Consider the following 25,072-nt stretch of genomic DNA (forward strand, 5'->3'; position numbering starts at 1 on the left):
GAACTAGGGGGGGGGCTTGTCAATGCCGGCAAACTGAAGTGTAGGGGAACTGCTTCTCCCGTCGCACAGGAGAAGCATGCAGTTTTCTGAGCGTAATGGATCTTGTGTGTCGGGTTTGTGTGTCTTCCTCCTTTACTTCTAGCTAGGAAAGATGTTGTGGTATTTTTACTAAGCACTTGTTGGCGGTTCTGGCCGTGACATTTTAAAGAGCAACACCATTATCTGCAAGACACTCTTGGTGGGGGGAGGAAATGGCATCTAAGGGCCGGAGCTGGTTTATAAAATGATGTCAAGACAAGTGATGGGTTCTAAGGTCAGGAGTGGAGTGTGGTTTCTACAGTGACAGTGAGTATCTATCTCCATCCTAACCTTCATAATGGGACAGGTAGTAGGATCTAAGGTCAGGAGTGGAGTGTGGTTTCTACAGTGACAGTGAGTATCTCCATCCTAACCTTCATAATGGGGCAGGTAGTGGGTTCTAAGGTCAGGAGCGGAATATGGTTTCTACAGTGACGGTGAGTATCTATCTCCGTCCTAACCTTCATAATGGGGCAGGTAGTGGGTTCTAAGGTCAGGAGCGGAGTATGGTTTCTACAGTGACAGTGAGTATCTATCTCCATCCTAACCTTCATAATGCGACAGGTAGTAGGATCTAAGGTCAGGAGTGGAATGTGGTTTCTACAGTGACAGTGAGTATCTCCATCCTAACCTTCATAATGGGGCAGGTAGTGTTTTCTAAGGTCAGGAGTGGAGTGTGGTTTCTACAGTGACAGTGAGTATCTCCATCCTAACCTTCATAATGGCGCAGGTAGTGGGTTCTAAGGTCAGGAGCGGAATATGGTTTCTACAGTGGCAGTGAGTATCTATCTCCATCCTACCCTTCATAATGGGGCAGGTAGTAGGATCTAAGGTCAGGAGCGGAGTGTGTTTCTACAGTGACAGTGAGTATCTATCTCTAGCTTAATCTTCATAATGGGGCAGGTAGTGGGATCTAAGGCCAGGAGTGGAGTGTGGTTTCTACAGTGACAGTGAGTATCTATCCCCATCCTAACCTTCATAATGGGGCAGGTAGTGGGATCTAAGGTCAGGAGCGGAGTGTGGTTTCTAAAGTGACAGTGAGTATCTATCTCCATCCGAACCTTCATAATGGGGGAGGTAGTAGGATCTAAGGTCAGGAGCGGAGTGTGGTTCCTTCAGTAACAATGAGTATTTATCTCTAGCCAAAGCCCACCAGAGGCCGGATGAGAATCCACTCTCTGGAGAATGTGGACAAGGCCCTCCAGTTTCTAAAGGAGCAGCGTGTCCATCTAGAGAACGTGGGATCACATGATATAGTAGATGGAAATCACCGGCTAACCCTGGGCCTCGTCTGGACAATTATCCTCCGTTTTCAGGTATTCTGCACCCTCCCGAGAATCACAAAACACATAGAAATACACAGAAATAAATGAGAAACTTGTTACTATGTGCAATTAAAGCTACTTTAGAGCATTGATGTATATTAAAATATGGGTAATACTGAGCTAAATAATATACCTGATGCTTGTTATACCAAATCTGCCCAGCATTACTGTGACCTAATCCAGGCCATCTCATCAGGAGCATGACAGCAGTACCAGTGTGGGGGGATACTCATTTGGGATAACACTGGATAACCGTATAGAGTATACTGGATGCGTGAATGAAAACTGGAGACTGCTGGGGAAGATGTACTATACTAAACTCTGGAAAGTGATAAATTGGACAGTGATAAACTATGAGCCAGTCAGCTCCTTACTGTCATGTTACAGGCTGTGTTTGAAATATGTCAGGAGCTGATTGGTTGGTAGTTTTTCACTGTCCACTTTATCACTTTCCAGAGCTTAGGGCCTGATTCAGACCCGGTCCCAAGGCTGCGTTCGCACGCAGCTGTCAGCAGCCAAATTATGCAAATCCCGCGATCGCTAGCAAGACAGCGTGCCCAGTATGTCTTGCCGTGTGATCGCGGTATGTATTTAGACGCCCACCAGCCTGACACAAGACACCCACTTTCCCTTAGTAACACACGTCATCTCCAGGAAGTGTATTAAACAATCGGTAACATCGAGTAACATCGGATCCATACGCAACACTTGTGGCTGAGCATACCCTACCGCAAGCACTGCGAGTGCTGCTGTGTGTAATTCAGCCATGGGACATGTACGCTGACGATGCAACTTGATTATGCACGTCCCTGAAACGGCGTTCAGACACACAGATACGCCTGCGTTCGCACCACCACACCCCCGTTACCATCGGCCACCCCCTGTCACCACCCACAAACGGCACGTCCTGTCACTCATGCTTGCGGAGCGTCTGTGTACAGGCTGCGAACGCTTCCCGATCGCTTGGACTAGTTTGCGCACGTGCACTGTGTCTTATATGCATGCGCAGATTGCCAACATCGGCAGGATACGTGCGAACGCAGCCTTGCGACCGGGTCTGAATCGGGCCTTTAGTACATTTGTCCATAGATGTGCTAGACCTCCATCCAACCACTTCATACTCACATGCTCAATAAACAGGATTCCTGAGGAATTGATTATGACTAAGAGGAGGAGGAGAATAATTGATGGTGGTGATGAGTTTAGCTCATAATCAACCTCTGGGTTATTATAGTGATTAACCCCCATCATTATCATTTAAGCACATCAATATCACCTAATAACGATTAAAGCCCTTTCTCATTAACCTTCCTCAGCATTATCATTAACCCCCACATCATCATATTCAACACAGCATCCTTTTTGTTAGTTATTTCTTCCCTTTGCTATAATTATACAAACACACACACGCATGCACGCACACACACACGCATGCACGCACACACAATTTGCCACAGAAGCCCCTGGAGTGTTGGGTAAATAAAATGACACATAAATATGTAACCTAGATCATGCCGTATACATGTGTATATGGGGTTTGTCTGATCGCCCACATTGGCACTTGGGGCCTGATTCAGAGCCGGACGCTATTTGCGCTCGCTCGTTCAGAAAAAAGGGGTGGCTATTCAAATGAACCGTTCGCTCTTTGCGGTCTGTTCACGCCTCTAGGTCTGAACGAGCGTACAAAACATGCGGTCGTTTTTTGGAAAACTACGCCCCCTGGCCGCTCGCATCCTACGTCATGTCCGCTATTTATTAGATTAATCGAGTACATCGACCAGCGTATGAACTGCTCGCTATTCTTGTGGTTGGTTTTTCCTACCGCAATCCTGCGAGCAGTTCTGACTATAAATCAACCAAGTGACGTGGTCAATGACGCTGCTGTATTAATTATGCACACCCATAAAACGCCCGTTTTGACCTTTAAGCACGCCTGCGTTCGGATCTCCACTCCCCGTTTTCAAGCACCTTCCCCTGTTACCACCCACATATGCCTCCTCCTGTCACTCAAAATAGCAGGCATTCGCTATTTAGCGAACAAATGATTTTCGGACGCACTGACTGGTTCGCGCATGCGTATTACGATCCGTACGCATGCGCAGTTGTGCAAACATCGCTCGGAATGAACGAGCGGCCGCTTACGAGCGGCTCTGAATCAGGCCCTTGGTTCCCTCTGTAATGGGAATGTCTCACTTCCTGGCAGATCCAAGTAATAAAGATAGAAACTGAGGACAATCGTGAGACGAGATCGGCAAAGGACGCCCTCCTCCTGTGGTGCCAGATGAAGACTGCAGGGTGAGTTCAGTTCATTTTGTCACACGGAGAAGGGAATCAGTAAGTAAACATATACCAATGTAAGATTCTGTGTGCTTACAGCTATCCGGAGGTCAATATCCAGAACTTTACCACAAGCTGGAGAGATGGCCTGGCATTCAGCGCGCTCATCCACAGACACAGGTACCGCGCGTTAAGTGCTTTCGTCATCACACATCATCATGTGTTAGCTGTCAGATAGATATCAGCATCTCTTAGAGACTATTATACTGTATATAATGAATGACAACAAGAGTACTGTAGGACCTGGTTTGCAGTTGTATGTAAAATGCCACATTTGCATTCAAGCTTAGATGTATCTGCACACACAACAAACCCAGCGCTTAATAATTTTGACCCATTAGTTGTGTTTGGCAGGGGTTGTAGCACAGTACCTACAACTATGTGCAGGGCAGAAATGTTTCTCCTCCGCTATGCTGAGCAGCTGTGTAATGTGTTGGAGTACAGATGTGTTCTCATACATCTTCTAGCCTCCTACCGCGTTAAACAGCCCTTCTAGTCATGGCGTGACTTGGTAGCGACTTGCTGCGACTTTTTAGTGGGCACCGTCAAATGCATCTTATTCCCCACCGTGATGCGAATAGAACACACAAAGCAGCTTCTGCTGATTAAAATGATATGCAGCATGCCTCTATTCTGTGTGTGACTGCGGGTGTATCTGCATGTGAAACGCTACGTTACAGTGTCACAGCCGCTGATGCTGTAACTTAGCATTTTGCATGCAGAGGCACCCGCAGACGCACACTGGGCCTGATTCAGGCCCGCTCGCGAGCGCACAGCGCTCGCAAGCAGGTCGATGGTCCCCCACTGCGCATGCGCGAGACCCAGCCAGCGATGGGCTCTCTGTCGCTACGGGTCTCGCACCAAAGCGGGGCGGCTGTCGATTTTGATTGACAGCTTGCCCCATTTGGAGGCGGGCAGGGGGGGTGGCTGGCCAAACGGAGGCGTTCCCGAAGGAACGCCTGCCGTTTGGGGGCGGCCCCACTGACATCACGAGTGATGTAAGTGGTGAGCTTCCGGCTCTATTAGAACCGAAAGGTCACTGGGGCTTGCGGGAACGAGACCCTACCACAAGGGTCTCGTCGCAAGCCCCGATGGTCGTGACCATCGCGACCATCACCTGGCCGCTCGCTAAAGCTGTGGGTGGTCACCCACAGCTTAGCGAGCGGCCAGGAGGCCGTCTTTAAAAAAAAACAGGGACGCCCTGATTCAGAGCGAGCGCTCTCAAAGAGCGTCCGGCTCTGAATGAGGCCCACAGAACCATAGGCATTCTGCATATCATTTTATTCAGCAGAAACTGCGTGTGCTTCCTTTTTGCATCATTGTGCGAATAAGACACATTTGAAGGTAAAAAGTTGCACGAAAATCCGCTCAGCGCTACCAACTCACGTGGCTCTCATGCGTTATGTGTACTGCGACTTGTAGCACACAGAGGATAGATGTATGTGGACACATCTGTATATAAGGAAAAATGATAGAAACCGACAGGGCCGGACTGGGACTAAAAATAGGCCCTGGCATTTAAAGAGCACACAGGCCCACCTTGCGTCAGCATCTGGCTCCTGGCATAGACTCCTCCCCTTACTATTCCTGTCCCCTCCCACTTCTTAGTCTATGCCTCGCTGGGAAGGTGCGTAACCACATAATAGTACCCCCAATTCAAATTATGCCACACAGTAGTGCCTCTTAGTCACATTATTATTATCCTCTATTTCTATGGCGCCATAAGTGTTCCACAGTGCCTTACAAAGTACACAAATAAGTGAACAAGACACCAGTGACTTACAGTACAGTACAATACAGGACAAGTATATGCTGCATTAGCGATCATAACGCTCAAAATAAGCAGCAGGGAGTCAGCAATCAATTGTTAGATGCTCTTTTGTAGAAGAAAGTATAAGGAGAAGCATTTGAGGGAAGAGGGCCCTGCTCGTGAGAGTTTACAATCTAAAGAAATGACACCGCACAGTAGTGCCCCTTCATTACATTGCACCGCACAGTAGTGCCCCTTCATTACATTACACCATACAGTAGTGTCCCTTATTCATATTGAGTCACACAGTAGTGTCCCTTTTTCAGGTTACGTCACACAGTAGTGCCCCATAGTCACGTTATGTCACACAGTAGTGTCCCTTAATCACATTACACCACACCACACAGTAGTGTCCCCTATTCACGTTACGTCACACAGTAGTGTCCCTTATTCACGTTACGTCACACAGTAGTGTCCCTTATTCACACTAGACCATACAGTAGAGCCCATTCACGTTATGCCACCCAGAGCCCATTCACGTTATGCCACACAGTAGTAGTGCCCCTTATACATTATGCCATGCAGTAGTAGTACCCCTTATACATTATGCTACACAGTAATGCCCCTTATACATTATGACACACAATAATGCCCCTTATAACACATTATGCCACTCACAGTAATACCCTGGCATCTGCAGATGGCGTCTGTCAGCAGATCATGAGGTGTACGAAGACGGCATCTAGTCCATCCAGTCAGCTTCTCGCCCGCCCTTGCCTTTCATCCATCGCCCGGCCGCGTCATGACATCACCGTGGCCGCATGTGACACTCCAGTGACTCCACCATGTCCTCAGCATGTTGCCGCCGGGCAATCCTGCAGGCAGCTCACAGGAGCTGTCAAAATGCCGTCTAGCCATTCCTCCCAGATTCCTCCCGGGCCCGGGCGTATCTCACACCCGGCCGCGTCACTAAGTAATGGCGTGGCCCAGGATTAAGACTTGTGGGGGCCCCGGAGCAACTAAGTTGTGGGTGCCCCATCAATAAAATTGCCAGGGGGAAGAAAAGGGGAAGGGAGAGAGAGAGACAGAGAGAGGGAGGGAGGTGAGAGAGTAAGGAAGAGAGAGAGAAGTGGAGGGAGAGAGAAAGAGAGTGAGGGGACAGGGCGTGAGATATATAGCGGCCTATTCATCGTCACTTCATTTTTACAAAAGCAAAGGAAAATGAACATTTTCACTTGCAATTGTAGAAATTGAGTAATTGGGCCATTCATCAAGAAGGTAAAGCAGGAGATATCACAGTATCTCCTGCTTACCTTCCTCTCGCGGAATGGCCCGCTGTCCCTATACGCTCTTGTGCGCATGCGTGACCCACAGCATAAGGCCCCGCCCCCTTCTCCTGAATCGTGGTATTATTTCATCAAAGTGGGCTGGCCTTCCTCAGTCACCAAGGTCATCATTGGGTGCTGCTGCTGGGCAGCCCTGCACTTTGACAGCTCGCAGGAGCTGTCTGGCTAGCATCCACCTGCCTGGGTGGGGCTTGGCCGCCAACCACGTTATTACGCAATGACGCGGCCACGCATTTCAGAGCATGGCGCCGCTCAGGAGGTTGTTCTGCTGGGTGAGCCTGTGCTCCGTCAAGTCGGCCCTTGTGGCGATCGACCCTTCTGACATTTGCCAGAAGTGCCCGATGCCCAGTCCGGCCCTGGAAACCAGTAAGATAACACTACATATGATACATTTAAGTCTGGTTCTAAATTTACAAACTAAACATCATGCTGCGATTAATACAAAATGTTAAAGGTTTAGAGGGAATTCTTAGCACAACTGAAAAATCAGTTTTGGGTTGAATATCACAAATTATGCCCCATCCCACCCTCAACAAGCGACTTTGAGTCCTAAGGGAGAAAAGCGCTATATAAATAAAATTATTATTATTATTATTATTATTATTATTATAATAACATTTCCTTCCCCAAGGATGTACATAAAGATTGAGGAGTACCTTGACGTCTTGCTCGTGTCTGAATGGATGTGTGTCATATTCTCCTTGTTTCTGCCAGCCATTATTTTTCAGACATTATGACATTAACCACCTTTGTTTATATATATTTAGAGCGGATATCATTGACTTCAACAAACTGACTAAGTCGAATGCAGCATACAATCTCCAGCAAGCCTTTAATACAGCTGAGCAACAGCTTGGTCTGATCAAACTGCTGGACCCTGAAGGTGAGCGTCTAGTAGAACATCAATTTATTGGACTAGCTGGTTGACATAAGGGCATATGGATCCATCACAATTGTTGGACTATGAGGGTGAGTGTTCATTAGAATGTGCTTAGCCATGAGTGACAGTGCCTGTTAGCGTATCGCGCTGCTGGGTCATGAAGGTGAACGTGTTCCAGAATTTCAAACTTCTGGATTCTCAGGGGCTGATTGTATGTTGAATGCTGCTGTGGCCTCTTTAGCCACGGCCGTAGACTCTCCAGGAGTATGGCCACCAATGTAAGCCATTAAAGGGTATATTTATCAAAGTTCAAGTTTGCATTCTATTTTATGTTTGATTTAGCTCACCTGAAATCAAATCGAATGTAGATATCACTGTCAAAATCCCACATTTGCAAAAATTTGATTTTGTAAGCCTTTTCTAAATCAAATTAGATGTGGTTCAATTTTGACTAGTGATTTCTTCAAAATAATAGACCTGCTTCATGCTGGTGATTTTAGCATGAGCAGGTACCAGTTACACAGAAACATGCACAGATCAGTGAGATCCATGCATGCTTCTGTGTGAAAAAATCTCATGCTCACCTACAGGTATTGTAGGTGAGTATGTGTGAGTATAATAACGTTGTACTTTCATGGTGTGTGAGTCTTGTCTTTATTTTACAATTTCTTTTGCAGGTAAACTAAAGGTACCAGTGGGCCCTTAATGTAGTTCTCCAAGTATCAGCATGCAGGGGAGGCTTGCTGGGACCTCTGGTTCTACTGTAAAAGACAATATTAATTCATCTATTTTTTGTAACAAAATCAACCCTGCACCCACCTCCCAGGGGTGCCAGAGATAATGCTTTGGCCGGAGGACCAGGTGAAAGGGTTCCCCTGGCTGTGGCATTACACCCCCGCTAGAAAGAGTCCGGTGCTGGTTTTGGAACATACGGTGGACCCCTACTCATTCTTCCCCCCGCATTTCCACAAGCAGTTCTAGCTCACTGAGCCTGGTGCTGGTTGATGAAAATATGGGGCAACCCTACGTTCCCCCCCCCCAATATTTTCACAACCAATCCCGGCCCAGAAAAGCCTGGTGCTGGTTGTGCATTTTGGGGGGGACCCCACATTGTTCTTTGTTTTTATTTTACACACAGAAGCATGCATGGATCTCACTGATCTGTGTGTTTCTGTGTAACTGGCATCTGCTCATGCTAAAATCACAGCATGAAGCAGGTCTGTTATTTTGGGGATTTGGTGTTCGATTTCAAATAGAATATTAGTAAATCGGGGGATTCTGTGTTGGCCTATGTTTAGACGATATTCAATTTTGAAGGGGATTTGGTTTTATATTCGATTTCACATTCGATTTTGACTTTAGTAAATCTCTGATGCTCAAAATAGAATGCAAATCGAATGCAAAATCACCCAAAACACAAAATCAACCAAAATCAAACTTTGATAAATACACCCCTCCATGTATGGGTTGGCCATCAGTTATGCGACACGCACGTGACACTCCCATAACACGCCCTTGAGACAATGCCTCTCCGTAAGTTGAATATCCACCTCCTAATCCCCACTAGGAATGCCATCTACATGTCCAATACATTTCTGAGACAATGTGCCTCAATCGCTACTGCGATTCTCTGCGTACACACCGTGGGAGCGTGCACGGTACGACTTTGTAGCGCAGTTGAAGAACCACGACCATTTGCGCGATTATTGACATTGCATGTGACTCAGAATCATACCCTCAGTGGGGGTGATTCAGAGGTGGACGCAGATAGAATGGCTGATGCGTCTTTGGACACAGCAGCGATGCTAATATATGGTGATGCAGCAGGAGGCGTCTGTAGGAAAAACCGGCCTCCTGCCAGCATCTGCGATCCGAGCGCTGCGTCGAAGATGCAGCATCGGATCTCCATCGCCAGCTCCACCCACTCCCCGCCCCCAAACGGGCTTTGGGGAACTGTGAGAGTTCTCGGCGTGGAATACCGGCGCATACAGTACAGATCCTGCGCATGAGCCGACCTTCTACCATTGGAGTAAGCAAACCCGTCAGGTTTGCGTACTACTCTGAATGAGGTCCAGTGTCTTTTAGAACATTGGACAGGAAGTTAAACTATTGCCCAATCCTGTAACATTTAGCGGGACGCATTATTATTCATTGTAGACTTGACTGGTTAGGAGTTGGTTCTCATGGTAAAACTGCACCAGATGCTGACACAGGAGCCAAACTACAGAGATAAATGTTTTTTTGTTCAATTAGAAGAATTATTTATACTTTTAAGCTAATTTCCTTATGGAAAATATGTATACAAGTCACTCCAATGCAGAGGTATTTATTGTACTTCTGGGGAAGGCTTCTTACATGACTGTGCTTTGAGTCAATCCTTGATCCACTTTAGAGCAATTACCCTGAAGCCTGTTCTGTGTTAGAGTGGGTTATATGTTTTCTCTCACTTGTAGTGGACCTTAGCCACGGGATGTAGTCAGCGTTCTGGCAGTTTCGATGCCAGCGGTCAGAATCCTGACAGCAGTCGGAATCCCGGCTCCAGAATCCCGACCGCAGACATCCCAACAGTATTAGGGTTAGACACTAGGGGGAGGGTTAGGGTTAGGCTTGCGGGGTGGGGGTGCGGGTTAGGCTTCTTCCTACTCTATGCAGTTGCTTTGTGAAACAATATGCTGTCCCCCAACATTATATCTTGCCCTGTTATTCTCGATCTCTCTGTGCCATTATTTATAGCCATGTAATGTCATATGCTGCATATTGCTAGGTATAGCCATATTATATCCTATCCTGCTATGTAACGTCCTGCACCACTTTATATTGCTACAATATATAGCTAATACAAGCTCATGATTAAAGAGGGAATTACTGCTGTATTAAAATAAGGGAAAAAAAATGTTTCTTTTTTTTTTTTAAATGGAACCCTTATAGTTTCCGTGACGCCCTCTGTTTGTTCTGTATTTTCTTCTAGATGTCAATATGGAGAATCCAGATGAGAAATCCATCATCACATACGTTGTGTCTTTTTATCACTACTTCTCCAAGATGAAGGCTCTGGCTGTGGAGGGCAAGCGCATTGGAAAGGTGACGCACGCCCTTAGTCGTGTATTATATAGTCACAGTGCATAGCAGTGAGTGGGGAAAGGATTCTACCAGGTCACACTGTCACACTCCAGTTATTTATCTTGATGTTCTGGAGTAGATGTAAAATAATAGTTTTAGTCTTCTGGTGATACTGGTTGTTTCTGTAGTTTTGTGGTACTGATGGAAGTAATGGTGTGAGAGAATCTAACCAGTCAGTCTAGCTTATGTTCCCTGTTTCCTATTAGCTGTGTAATATCTTAGTGACCTATAGCATTGTCTAAATCTGGAGGTATGTGTAATAAACAACTGATACCGGCTGTCATCACCCACTGCCTGAGGAGTTGCTTCTTCTTCATAGATCAGAGCAAGTTGGGTTTCATCATATAATTCTAGGTGGTTTCTCTTTTTGTTCTTATTCTGACATTTGCTGTACTCAGTGGCCACCATCAGCTATATGTAATAGTGACACTGATCGTTCACTGCAGGTGCTGGACCAGGCCATTGAGACTGAGAAGGACATTAATAGATATGAGGACTTAGCATCAGAGCTTCTGGACTGGATTGAGAGAACCATATCGATCATCTCTAACCAGAAATTCGCCAATTCCTTACTGGGCGTCCAGCAGCAGCTCCAGGCGTTCACCACCTACTGCACCACAGAGAAACCGTGCAAGTGAGTGTGAGACACCTCTGGCACCCCTCCTCCTGCACTACGGTCTTGTTCCTTCTGTACTCTGAGCACAGGATGGTACAATTACAGGGATATTGCTTCATGATCTGTTGCCGGTCTCACTTGTGCAGTGAGCATAAGCCAGAGCTGCCTATGTTCTGGGCATCACAGGCTGACCTGTTTGCTTTTTCTTAGGTTTCAGGAGAAAGGGAATTTGGAGGTTCTTCTCTTCACCATTCAGAGCAAGATGAGGGAAGAGAAACGCAAATTGTATGTCCCTACAGATGGGAATAATATCTCCGATATTAACAAGGTAAGGCCTATATGTAACATATATATATATCAACATAGTATTGTCCAAGTATTGAAGGGGAAATACAGTATATGGTTCCTATAGAAGGAGCCAACTCTGCAGGATCTCAGTTACAGACATGCAGGTGTTGGGCTACATGTGGCTTCTAAACATGAGATGCTTTGATGATTGTATCAACAGGTATCTCACTCTATAATACTCAGTAGACTGTGGGACTGATTTAGTTGTGGAATCGGAGGCAAGCGGCCGATGTTTTCAGTCTGCACATGCGTCCCAATGATTACCTCCGTGGGGGGCAGAATGAATTTAGTCGCAGAGAGAAGTAATTTTAGTGGACATGAGACTGCAACTTTTTTCGCGGCTGTGCTGATATCGACGGCCATGTCCAGAAGAACATTCTGTGCCTCCATTGGGCTGTTGCACTGTCCAATGATGAAACCGAAGGTGCACATTTTTCCGCAAGCCGGTGGGCATCTCTGTAGGAATACCATCGGCTGTGGCATTAGCAGAAAGCCGTAGTCGTGCAGCGCAGAATGAATCAGTATGTTTTACATGCCATATAATAATCAGTAGGTTAGCAGTATAGAATGAATCAGTATGTATTGCATGCCATATAATAATCAGTAGGTTAGCAGTACAGAATGAATCAGTATGTATTACATGCCATATAATAATCCGTAGATTACCAGTACAGAATGAATCAGTATGTATTACATGCCATATAATAATCAGTAGATTACCAGTACAGAATGAATCAGTATGTATTACATGCCATATAATAATCAGTAGGTTAACAGTACAGAATGAATCAGTATGTATTACATGCCATATAATAATCAGCAGGTTAGCAGTATAGAATAAATCAGTATATATTACATGCCATATAATAATCAGTAGATTACCAGTACAGAGTGAATCAGTAAGTATTAAATGCCGTATAATAATCAGTAGGTTAGCAGTACAGAATAAATCAGTATGTATTGCATGCCATATAATAATCAGTAGATTACCAGTGCAGAATTAATCAGTATGTATATCATGCCATATAATAATCAGTAGATTACCAGTGCAGAGTTAATCAGTATGTATCACATGCTGTATAATGATCAGTAGGTTAGCAGTACAGAACTAGTCAGTAAGCAGTATGTATTGCATGCCGTATAATAATCGGTAGGTTATCAGTACAGAACAAATCAGTAAGTATCACATGCTGTATAATAATCAGATTATCAATACAGAACAAATGAGTTTAAAGGAGAATCAGTTCCTCTGGGAATGTAGATATGTGCAATTTGTTCTAGGCGTGGACACGGCTGGAGAAGGCTGAACATGAGCGGGAGGTTGCACTGCGCAATGAGCTTATCCGTCAGGAGAAGCTGGAGCTGCTGTCCCAAAGGTTTGATCAGAAAGCAGCCATGAGGGAGGCTTGGCTCAGCGAGAACCAGCGCCTGGTGTCCCAGGTAAAACGTGAGCAGCGGTGAGGATGTCCTTCCTTACCGTGTGTCATACATGTGTGATTACATGTTAAACACCATCTGAGTAGGTAATAAGCCTCGATTTATAATGGATGGCCGTTTTTCTTGCCAGGATAATTTCGGTTACGACCTATCAGCAGTGGAGGCCGCCATGAAGAAACATGAGGCCATTGAGGCGGACATTTCCTCCTATGAGGAGCGGATCCAGGTGGTGGCTGACCTGGCCCAGGAGATGGAGTCGGAGGTATATTATGATATCTGCAGGATAACAGCCCAGAAAGAGAACATCCTAAGGCAGTGGAACCTACTGAAAGACCTGCTCAGGTCCAGAAGAGGAAGGCTGGAGAAGAACCTGGCCCTCCAGAAAATATTCCAGGAAATGGTTTACATGATAGACTGGATGGATGAGATGCAGGTAATGAGTGGACAGACATGCTGATATAGGGCAAGGGACACGTCATAGCCGTGAGACATCCCCCCCTTACTGGGGAAGGGCCATGCTGTGATTGTCATACATACACCACTAATGAGTGAGGTTCTTGTTCTATAAGGAGGTGACAAAGCTGGCGTGATCCAAGTGATACTACATGGGATGAGTTTCTCAGTGACTCTGACAAATTGCACCAAGGGAGTAGCCGCACAATGTATGTGACAAACTCGCTGTTCCAGTGTATGTATAGATAACTTTCTCTGTTCCTCAGGTTCCCCTTTCCTCCAAAGATTTTGGGAAACATCTATTGGAAGTGGAAGATCTTCTGCAGAAACACAGCTTGCTAGAAGCCGACATCACCGCCCAGACTGAGAGAGTCCACTCCCTAAATCAGGCCGCCCTAAAGTTCACTCAGTACTCAGGTGAGTGCACACAGAGCCACGTTCTCACATTTTGGTTTGCGCACTAAGCAAGTAGCGCGACAAATAGGATATCAATTCCCCAGATCAGCGTTTACCAGGAATGTAGCTGTCCTGAAACAATGTAATTTCTATCATTTAATGTTCAACAACCAAAACCTTACTGTGCTTATCTAAGGAAGTCAGAGGATTGTTCAGGGAGATTCCAGGGTCTCATCTGGCTGCGTACTATTCACCGAATGCCACATTGCTTCTACGGAATGTCATTCACATGTCTTAAGGTGCATACACACACAACGATTTTTTGAACGATTATCGATAACGATATCGTTTATCGTTCAATCGTTGAAAAAAATCATTCACTTTTTGAGTTAAAACGATGAATGATTATCTGTTTAGAAATGGAAAATGTGAACAGCGCTCAACAAGATGTTTATTGTTTTAGGGGGCTGCTTGGTACTGGAGATGTCCTGTCTCCAACAAAATTATACTGATAAAAATAGATTTTGTACCATGCGCTCACCTTGTCTATATATCATATTATAGAAAATGTAGCTAAGGTAAAAAATGTGGAGATGACAACAGATCTAATGAATGTTATAAACAATCTTTTATTTATATAGACACCATATACCAATGCGTCTAGTGATATGGATGGCTATTTTAGACTCTTATATGTCTCCTTTCTGGTAGTAGGAGTATGATGGTAAAATAATCTAATAAAAATTATATATGATGATTAAGTCCTATATGGAAGGATCAAGGTATGTCTGGGTGGCAGGTGTGCCCTTTGAGGGGGTTACCTTTCCGTAAATATATACGGTACCCTTATGTTATAATATCAGCTCAGTCTTTGTCCATACCGACTAGTAGCCAAGAAAAAGTCAGCCAATAGGACTGATCCCAAGTGGGTAAATAATGTCCGGGTGGTAGGTGTGCCCTTTGAGGGGGTTACCTTCCCGTAAATATATACGGTACCCTATGTCTAAAAAGACAAGTATGTGTATGTCCCTTTGGCTACTTGCAATGTGCTAGGGAAGTGAGGGTAACACACGTTGTGTGTGTATGCAGCTTTAAGTTTCATACACACACAACGATTTTGTTACCAACGATTTTATGAACGATTTTATGTCAGATTATCTGTCAGATTTTTTAAAGTGTAATGAACGATTTTTTTGAACTACAAACGATTTTTGCATATTAACTTAATGGTGCATACACACGGTCAGATTTTTCATCAAATTTGAACGATAACGATTTTAAAAATCGTTCAATCGTTCAAATCTGATGAAAAAAATCGTTCATGTGTACAATCATGAACGATGAACGATGCGCGTTCACGTTTGTTAGAGAACGATATCTGACAATCGTTGAGTAAATCGTTAGCAAAATCGTTCAAATCGTTCAAACGATATCGTTCAAAAGAAAAATCTGACCGTGTGTATGCTCCATTAATGAAAATCGTTGAGTTGAGAAGTCTGACTGAACTACAAACTACAAACGTGAATGCGCATGAACGATAATCGTTCATCTTTTGACTCAGAAAGTGAACGATTTTTTCAAACGATTATCATTAAACTATATAGTTTAACGATAATCGTTCAAAAAATCGTTGTGTGTATGCAGCTTTAGCTGCATACACACACAACGATTTTGTTACCAACGATTTTTTTGAACGATTTTATGAACGATTTTCTGTCAGATTATCTGTCAGATTTTTTAGAGTGTAATGAACGATTTTTATGAACTACAAATGATTTTTGCATATTCCCTTAATGAAAATCGTTGAGTTGAGAAGTCGGACTGAACTACAAACTACAAACGTGAACGCGCATGAACGATTATCGTTCATCTTTTGACTCAGAAAGTGAACGATTTTTTCAAACGATTATTGTTAAACGATATCGGTTAACGATAATCGTTCAAACAATCGTTGTGTGTGTATGCAGCTTAAGAATTTACTTCTTAACAGAAGACTAAACCTTTACTTTGTTTACATACCACAGAAAGTTTTAAATCGAAAAGTACTCGTCAAAAGTGCATATATTATAATTAGCAAGTTAGGGCCTGCATATAAAGTTATTGTCATGTGTCACACAGAATATCAACCCTGCGACCCCCAGATCATCTGCAACAGGGTAGAGCACGTCAAGAGCTGTTTGGAAGCACTGCGGCAGCTGGCGGAGAAACGACGGGGTGAGCTGGAAGAATCAAGGCACCTCTGGTGCTTTCTGCAGGAGGTAGAGGAGGCCGAGGGCTGGATTCGAGAGAAAGAACAGATTCTGTCTGCTCCACAAAGTTACGGGAAAGATCTGAGCAGCGTCCTGCGGCTCCTGAGCAAACACAAGATTCTGGTGGGGGAGCTTGGGGGGAGATTTGCTATGCTGCAACAGACCCTCCAGAAAGGGGAGCAGGTGAATATTGTGCCTTTATGTTATGGTCCAGTAAGTTCTCAATAGCTTTTAGCTACTTGGGTAGTGGATTTAATAAATATGTCACATCCATTTTACACACTGTAGATCAGGATTGCAGATATTGGTAGTAAGATATTAACCAACTTCTTACAGATAACTTTTATGTTTTGAAGGTGCTCACAAAGAGGCGGAGAGGAATGTCTGGACTTCGCCAGAGGATGCAAGAGGTGAAGCTGAAATGGGAGAACCTTGAGAAGGCCTCCAATGCCCATCAGCTGAAACTCCAGGAGGCCTCCAATTTCCATCAGTTCAATGCGGACACTATGGAACTTGCAGGTTGGCTGCAGGACACCTACCGCCTGGTATCCAGTGATGACTTTGGACACGATGAGTTTTCCACCCAGTCGCTGGTTAAGAAGCATCGAGGGTCCACTGAAGAGATAGAGAAACACAGAGCTGCTGTGCTCGGATTGAGGAAACAGTTGGCGGGACTAGGTGCAGATTACAGAGACCAGGTGGATGTGCAGATCAGTATTGTGGAGGTGGAGCAGCTCTATGGAGAGGTGGTGGAAGTAGCCTCCCTGCGGAGCCAGTGGCTTCAAGATGCTTTAGATGTCTACAAAATGTTTGGGGAGGTTAACTCCTGCGAGGTGTGGATAGACGAGAAAGAGCAATGGTTAATGAAGATGGATATCCCACAGAGGCTGGAAGATGTGGAGGTTGTCCAGCACAGGTGAGAACTTGCCAGCAGAAACTAGACATATTCCCCCAAGTCAGTTCTTAGGAGGCTCTGCTGTCGATCAGGTCCATTTCTCAACAATCTCAAGTAGCCCTTATAAGCCTTTTTATGTGTTAGTGTAGGTGCTGACAGATTTCTGTTAGTAGTGTTAAAATTTGTCCAGAACCCACTTTTCTTCCATCAGTACGAGGACATTTTGGAAATAGATAGTGGAGAGGGATTTGTGGTAATTGTCTGGTGACCAGAAAACTTCCTGATGGGTTGTAGGTTCGAGAGTCTGGACCAAGAAATGAACAGTTTGATGGGCCGTGTACTGGATGTCAACCAGATTGTGCAACAGCTGCTAGAGGGTGGACATCCCAGCTCCTCCGAGGTCCGGGCCTGTCAGGATCACCTAAACAGCAGGTAATGAAACCGCATAGACGACAGTGTAAAACATGCTTGTTGGTTCTGCTCCTGGCCATGAAAATACACATACATGAGTGGCCGCAGATTTGCTTGCGACTGACACTTGCATCTGCTTGCGACTGAAGAGGCAGGGCGGGTAAGGTTAGGGGCCTAGTACAGTAAAGGCGTGTAACTGCAAATAGACACAGACCTGCACAGAGACGCATATAGGCTCGTCAGTAGCTGTAGCAATTGCGGGTGTCTGTTGGCGTGTACAAATACACAGTGATGATGGTGACAGTCGCCAGCACTAGCTTGCTGATTCTGATTGGCTGATTGCAGATTCAGGTCTGAAGCTTATAGGTGCTTTGTTTATTGATCACTCCTATATCATAAGATTACATGAGTGTAGTTCAGCATTTTCTTTTGTCATTTGTACACAGTGGAGACAATTATATACCACCGGGCTGCTACTGAGTCCCTCGCAAGTCGCAATGCACGCAGATCTCAGCATACCACGTATGCGCCAGAGAAAGAAAACAGCTTTTGCGCATGTGCCAGATCAGGTATCGTCATGCAGATGGAGATCACTAGTGCGTACGGATTCACACTATGGGCGGAATTCAATTGTATTCGCGTCCCGCATCTCCCGTCTAAAGTGACAGGAGATCGCGGGCCGCTATACAATTGTCCAAGATTTTCGTGCTGATCGCACCCATAGAGGTCAGGTTTAGCCGCGTAAAGCAGCTAAACCCGACCAAAGTGCTGGGCGCGATCGCGAAAAGTGATGTTTGGGCGCCCAAACATGTCACTTTTCGCACATTTCAGCTCTCACCCCCCTGGGGCTGCGAGCTGAAATGTAGCGCTGGCAGCTCATCGTGCCCGACAGGAGCAAGAATTGAATAGCTCCGTCGGGCGCGATAGCGGCTATGAAGAATTGAATTCCGCCCTATCTGTGAAATCGGCATTTCTAGGCAGTTACTGGGTGGCGACCTTACAATCGCGCAGAACTCTTCCACATACTGGGCGTGTCAGATGACTTCCGTGCTCATTCGCAGTGTGCTAACGGAGACGGTACGTCTGTTTCAGATGGATTTTGTGCACCCGGCAAAGGACTGGTGTAAATCCAGATATTCATGATGCCGGCTGCGTAATACCAGCGGGATAGGCTTCCACCTGCGATCAAATGGATTTTTTACTATATCAAAGGCGGATTCCGGCATTACTATAATGTAGTAAGCAGTCATGCGCCCGACTCAGAATCAGCTCTATAGTATTCAGCCAGCTTTAAATATGCATCTTCATTGTTTTCCTCCAAATCTAAGGACCACATTCCATTATACATTCCTGTTGTCTCTGTCGTATCTGTCTCTTCTCCCTAATTTTCATTCAATACAATTGGGCAGGAAGTGACAGCGATAGAATAAGGAGATGTCTTAAAAAGAGTAAATTATGTTGAACCAGAAAATGGCTAATGCGTGCTGGAGGGGGCACTTTCATAGTCCTTAAAAGATATTTGAGATCCTATGTAGCCTTGTTATCTACCATAATACAAGCCCTTGTCATCTGTTATCAGCCACAGCAGGCACAATCTCCCTGCAGTGTCCTTCAAAGCAGAACACTGGAGAAATAGTGTGACACTGAGATCCATTGATCTCTATGCCACACTGCCTCTGCTGTCCATCCACATGGAGAGCACAAGAAAATGGTGCTGGCACGAATTCCTCGTAGTAACCATGGACACCACAGGCAGCGTGGAAATGGATCTCTAGGCCACTGTTTTTGTCTGGTGGCTTTCCCCTGGTGTGTTCATGCGATGATCACATTCTTCACTCTACATAACTGCATTATCTTCCCTCTCAATACTGATTTATCTTCCCTCTCAATTACCGCTTTAGCTAAAATGATGGCATATATATTTATCAGTGTTACTAGTAGCTGTTACAGTGTTCATTCTAGCACCCTCTACCTGTCATAATTTGTGCAGTTCGTCTTACCTGCCTAGGGTGTAGCTCTCTGTTCTGGTGCTTCTAGCACACACGGGGGGTCATTCAGACCCGCTCGCGAGCGCAGGACGCTCGCAAGCGGGTCGATGTTGCCCCACTGCGCATGCGCACGACGGAGGGAGCTCCGTCGTGCGCATGCGCGAGACCCGGCTAGCGACGGGCTCTCCCTCGCTCCGGGTCTCGCTCCAAAGGGGGCGTGCTGTCGATGATGATTGACAGCACGCCCCCTTTGGTGGGTGTGCCGGGGGCGTGGCTGCCAGACGGAGGCGTTCCCATGGGAACGCCTACCGTCTGAAGCCGGCCCCACTGACATCACTAGTGATGTCAGTGGGAGTGATTTTGGCTCTGATAGAGCCAAAATCACTCCAGGGCTTGCGGCAGCGAGACCCTACCGCAGGGTCTCCGTCGCAAGCCCAATGGTCGCGATGGTCTTGACCATCGCGACCATCATCATGGACGCTCGCATAAGCTGTGGGTGGTAACCCACAGCTATGCGAGCGTCCATAAGGCCGCTCCATTTTCATGTAGGAGGGCCCTGATTCAGAGCGAGCGCTCTGGTCAGAGCATCCAGCTCTGAATCAGGCCCACTGCTCTGTATCACAGCAGTTTGTTGCATCAGCTGAGTGTGCTAAAAGCACCAGAACAGAGAGTGACACCCCAGGCAGGAAAGAGGAACAGCAAAGGTTGTGACAGGTGCTGGGTGCTAGAATGAACACCAAGTTAATGATAAAGTTACTAGGATTCTAGGTATATGCCTTCATCGCCATTGTTGTGTTTGAACAGGTGGAACCGAATCGTGGAGCTAGTTGAGCAGAGGAAGGAACAAATCACCTCCGTTCTTCGTCTGCAGAACTATTTCCTAGAGTGCAACGAGGTAAAGTCACAGATCCGTGAAAAAAGGAAAGCCATGGAGACCACCCAGTGTGGTAGCGGAGAACTGGGTGGGGTCTTGACTTTGCAGAGGAAGCTGTCAAACATGGAGGCAGCATTGGTGGCTCTTGAGCCCAAGTTGGTCCAGCTGCAACAAGATGCCGAAGCCCTTACCACCTGCCACCCATCCCAGGCCATGGAAGTGCTGGTGCACTTTGAGGAAATTAGTGGGGAGTGGGAAGCCCTGAAGAGGACTATACAAGGTTGTGAGGATTCCCTCTCAGTTGCCAACAAGTTACAGCAATTTATTCAAGACCTGGATAACTTTCTGACTTGGTTGGTCAAGACGCAAACTGCCGTGGCTGCTGAAGAGTTGCCGTCCAACCTGTTGGAGGCTGAGAGGTTGCTAGGGCTCCACGGTGCCCTGAAAGAAGAGATAAACAGATATGAGGAGGACTACAATAAGATTCAGGCAGTCAGTGATCTCCTGAACCTGGAGGAGGCTGATCTCCCGTACCTTTCTCTCCAGCAGTGGCTGCAGAAGCTGGAGGTAGGATGGAATAAGCTGCTGCAGATGTGGGAGAACAGGAGGGAGGTCCTTGTGCAGTCCCACATCTTCCATTTATTCTTGAGAGATGTTAAACAGGCTGACGCATGCCTGAACAACCAGGTGAGACATGGTCGTGTTTGATGCATGCACTACATGAAAAGGAGAATGAGCCATGCTAAATTATCCAAAAGTATTTGACAGCTATATTATTTGCACACACCAGTGGTGTAACTAGGGTATTTGGAGCCTAGGGCAAGTTAAAAAACAGAGCGCCCCCCCACCCCCAGTATGTGCACCCGGCTGAAAAATGGGCATGGTCACTTGCCACAAGGGGTGTGTTCACTGGAAAATGGAGGCGTGTCAACATGACACACCACCGTTTCTCTCCACTCTGGAAACATTCCTTTCCATTCCATATGCACCTTGATGCCCCAAGCAGTGCCCACTGTAATAGTGTCCCTTATGCAATGTCCCCAGTAACAGTGCCCCATATGCAGTGCCGCCTGTAGTGCACCCTTATACAGTGCCCCCAGTAATGCACCCTTAACAGTGCCCCTTATGCAGTGCCCCCAGTACTGCCAGTCATACAGTGCACCTTATACAGTGCTCCCAGTAGAGCCCCTTATCAGGGCCGCAACTAGGGGGGTGCTGAGGGGTCATGTGCACCGGGCGCCATCCTGCAGCGGCACCGGCCACACACTTTTCTGTGCCGGAGGTCTGCAGATAGAGACCTCCGGCTGGTGCGCGCCGGTCATTGAAAAATCGCCGGAAGATCCCGCCCGCCCTCCTACTGCCGGAAGGTAGGGTAAGCGCTCAGGGGGGGGCGGAGAAGGAGTGAGAGGGGCGGCAGTGCTGCACTGGGCGCACTGCCGTCTAGCTACGGCGCTGCCCTTATACAGTGCCCCCAGTAGTACCACTTACACAGTGCCACCAGCAATACCCTTTATACAGTGCCGCTAGTAGTGGTCCCCCTATGCAGTGCCCCCAGTAGTGTCCCTTATACAGTGCCCCCAGTAGTGGTCCCCCCTATGCAGTGCTCCCAGTAGTGGTCCCCCCTATACAGTGCCCCCAGTAATAGTCCCCCCTATGCAGTGCCCCTTATATTGTGCCCCCTATGCAGTGCCCCTTATATTGTGTCCCTATTAGTAGTCCCCCCTATGCAGTGCCCCTTATATAGTGTCCCAGTAGTAGTCCCCCCCCCATGCAGTGCCCCCATTAGTGGTCCTCTATGCAGTGCCTCTTATATAGTGCCCCTAGTAGTAGTCCCCCTATGCAGATCCCCTTATATAGTGCCCCAGTAGTAGTCCCCCCTATGCAGTGCCTCTTATATAGTGCCCCCAGTAGTAGTCCCTCCTATGCAGTGCCCCCTTAGTAGTGATCCCCCGTATGCAGTGCCCCCAGTAGTACCCCTTATATACTGACCTCAGTAGTGGTCCCCCCTATGCAGTGCCCTCAGTAGTGGCCCTCCCTATGCAGTACCCCCAGTAGTGGTCCCCCCTATGCAGTTTCCCCAGTATACCCCTTATATTGTGCCCCCAGTAGTAGTCCCCCCTATGCAGTGCCCCCCAGTAGTGGTCCCCCTATGCAGTTCCCCCTAGTAGTGGTCCCCCCTATGCAGTGCCCCCAGTAGTAGTCCCTCCTATGCAGTACCACCAGTAGTGCCCCCCCTATGCAGTGCCAGTGCCCCTTACATTTATAAGGACAAAGACACACAAAAAACCCCAACACCTGAATCTCCGCTCCTGCTCCTGCACCCGCCGCTGTCTGCTCCTTCGTCCTCCCGGCCCACTCTGCACTATGGGAGAGACGTCATGACTGCGGGAGTGAGTGAGCTCCAGCCCGGCTCCGGCAGTGGGCGCAGCAGCCAATGAGAGCCTGTCTGACTCTCATTGGCTGCCAAAACAAACACACTTCTGCCGGGTAGCGCCAGTGGCGGTGTTTGTTACTATGTAGTGCGTCCTGGACCGCGGCCGGCGCACCCCCCCCCCTGCCGGTCCGATGGCGCCCAGGGCATTGCCCTATTCGACCCCCCCCCCTAGGTACGACACTGGCACACACTGCTATAAGTGAAAAAGGTACAAATAAATAATAAAATAAAATACGTGTTTTGTAATCTAAAGGTTCTCATCGCAAACGCACCTGGTCTGTGTAACAATATTCTAAATCCCCTGTTTGTATCACACGCTGGCCAATAATTAAAAAATTCTGCCACCACCAGCTTAGGTTCAAGAGCTGAATTCTTAGTGGAAGCCTTAGTTTCTTACCTGCATTATCTCACTACACTTAGGGCCGTATTCAATTGTCGGCGAAAAGCAGAGATCGACAAAAAGTTCTCGCCAATGATATCATTTCACCTATCGGAAACTTTGCATCATATTCAGTTGTAAAGAGTCTGGGTCTCATTCAGACCCGCTCACAAGCGGGTCGATGTTGGTCTCTGCGCACGTGCAGCGGCCGCACTGCGCATGTGCAAGCCTCGGAGCGAGAGAGGAATTCTCTTGCTCCGGGGCTCACTACAAAAGGGCTGGCTGTCTATGTTGATTGACATCTCGCCACGTTTTGTAGGCGTGGCATTGGGGGTGGCTTCACAAACGGAGGCGCTCCCAAACGAACGCCTGCCGTTTGTGGGCGGCCCCACTGACATCACCAGTAATGTCAGTGGGAGAGTTTCCGGCTCTATTGCGGCAGACGAGAACCTACCACAAGGGTCTCGTCGCAACCCCCGATGGTCATGATGGTCTTGACCATCGCGACCATCAACCTGGCCGCTCACTAAAGCTGTGGGTGGTCACCCACATCTTAGCGAGCGGCCAGGAGGCCGGCTCTTTTTAGAGATGCGGCCGCCCTCATTTAGAGCGAGCGATCACATTTTGCGAGCGGCTCTGAGTGAGGTCCTCTGGGCCTGATTCAGAGCCGGACGCTATTTGCGCTCGCTCGTTCAGAAAAAGGGGCCGGATATTTAAATAGAGCGCTCGCTCTTTGTGGTCTGTTGATGCCTCTATGTCTGAACGAGTGAACGAAACATGCGCTCGCTATTTTAAAAAAACCGCCCCCCTGGCCGCTCGCATCCTACGTCATCTCCGCTATTTATTAGATTAATCGGGTACATCGAAAGGCGTCTGAACTGCTTGCAGTGCTTGTGGTTGGATTTTCCTACCGCAATCATGCGAGCAGTTCAGGCGAAAAGACAACCAAGTGACGTTGTCGATGACGCTGCTTTGTTAATTATGCACATCCTTAAAACGCCCATTTTGACCGTTTGGCACGCCTGCGTTCGGATCTCCACTCCCCATTTTCAAGCACCTTCCCCTGTTACCATCCACAAACGCCTCATTCTGTCACTCAAATTAGCAGGCATTCGCTATTTTGCGAGCACACAATTTCCGACCGCAATGACTGGTTCGCGCATGCGTATTACAACCCATACGCAAGCGCAGTTGTGCGAACATCGCTCGCCGCTTACGAGCGGCTCTGAATCAGGCCCTCTGTCCCTTGTAACCAGCGGGAAAGATTCGCTTCTGAAAGGAGGCGGAAAAAAGTGCAGAATTGGGGGTTTGTGGTGTAAGGTTGTGGAAACACCCCTGCAGCCTTGGGACAGTCCCCCAAAGGTAAACTGTGTCAAAAAAAAGTTTATAAAATACTTTAGAACACCCCAAAAAAGTAGTTTGTTTTGGGGGTGAAAAATTTCTAAGTTGGGGGACAAACTTAAAAACTAGCGAAATCGACTCCAGGGGGTCCCCCAAGTATGCCCAAGCTTTTTTTTGGATTGCAGGTGCATGCTGAAGGTGGTTTTTTTACGTTTTTTAGAAATGCACTTTAGCGATTTTTAACCATGCCTGCACCCATTTTCATGTACCCCAAATTTGCTGGGACTACTTATTTTAGCAAAAAAAACCCTGCTAAGTGCTATTCTTCAAAACTTGTACAAAGACGCTAAATAGCAGCTATTGAGCGCATTTAAGCACCCCAAATATCTCCAGCAGGCCTATTTGGGGTATCCAT

General features: G+C 46.9%; 1 protein-coding gene across 1 annotated transcript in view; it reads left to right on the forward strand.

Moving 5' to 3' along the window:
• SPTBN4 (spectrin beta, non-erythrocytic 4) overlaps positions 1-25,072 on the forward strand; it is a 172,915-nt gene that overhangs the window by 32,818 nt on the left and 115,025 nt on the right. The window contains exons 5-18 of the mRNA XM_088450123.1: positions 1,221-1,394; positions 3,607-3,698; positions 3,780-3,860; positions 7,604-7,719; positions 10,685-10,797; positions 11,283-11,470; positions 11,663-11,780; positions 13,082-13,240; positions 13,368-13,670; positions 13,957-14,107; positions 16,205-16,518; positions 16,692-17,251; positions 17,525-17,662; positions 20,434-21,190. Coding sequence (XP_088306249.1) covers positions 1,221-1,394; positions 3,607-3,698; positions 3,780-3,860; positions 7,604-7,719; positions 10,685-10,797; positions 11,283-11,470; positions 11,663-11,780; positions 13,082-13,240; positions 13,368-13,670; positions 13,957-14,107; positions 16,205-16,518; positions 16,692-17,251; positions 17,525-17,662; positions 20,434-21,190 — 3,264 coding nt within the window. The remainder of the gene's footprint in view (positions 1-1,220; positions 1,395-3,606; positions 3,699-3,779; positions 3,861-7,603; positions 7,720-10,684; positions 10,798-11,282; positions 11,471-11,662; positions 11,781-13,081; positions 13,241-13,367; positions 13,671-13,956; positions 14,108-16,204; positions 16,519-16,691; positions 17,252-17,524; positions 17,663-20,433; positions 21,191-25,072) is intronic.

This window comes from Taudactylus pleione, unplaced genomic scaffold (assembly GCF_031769625.1).
Source record: "Taudactylus pleione unplaced genomic scaffold, aTauple2 ptg000507l, whole genome shotgun sequence".
Taxonomy (NCBI): Eukaryota; Metazoa; Chordata; class Amphibia; order Anura; family Myobatrachidae; genus Taudactylus; species Taudactylus pleione.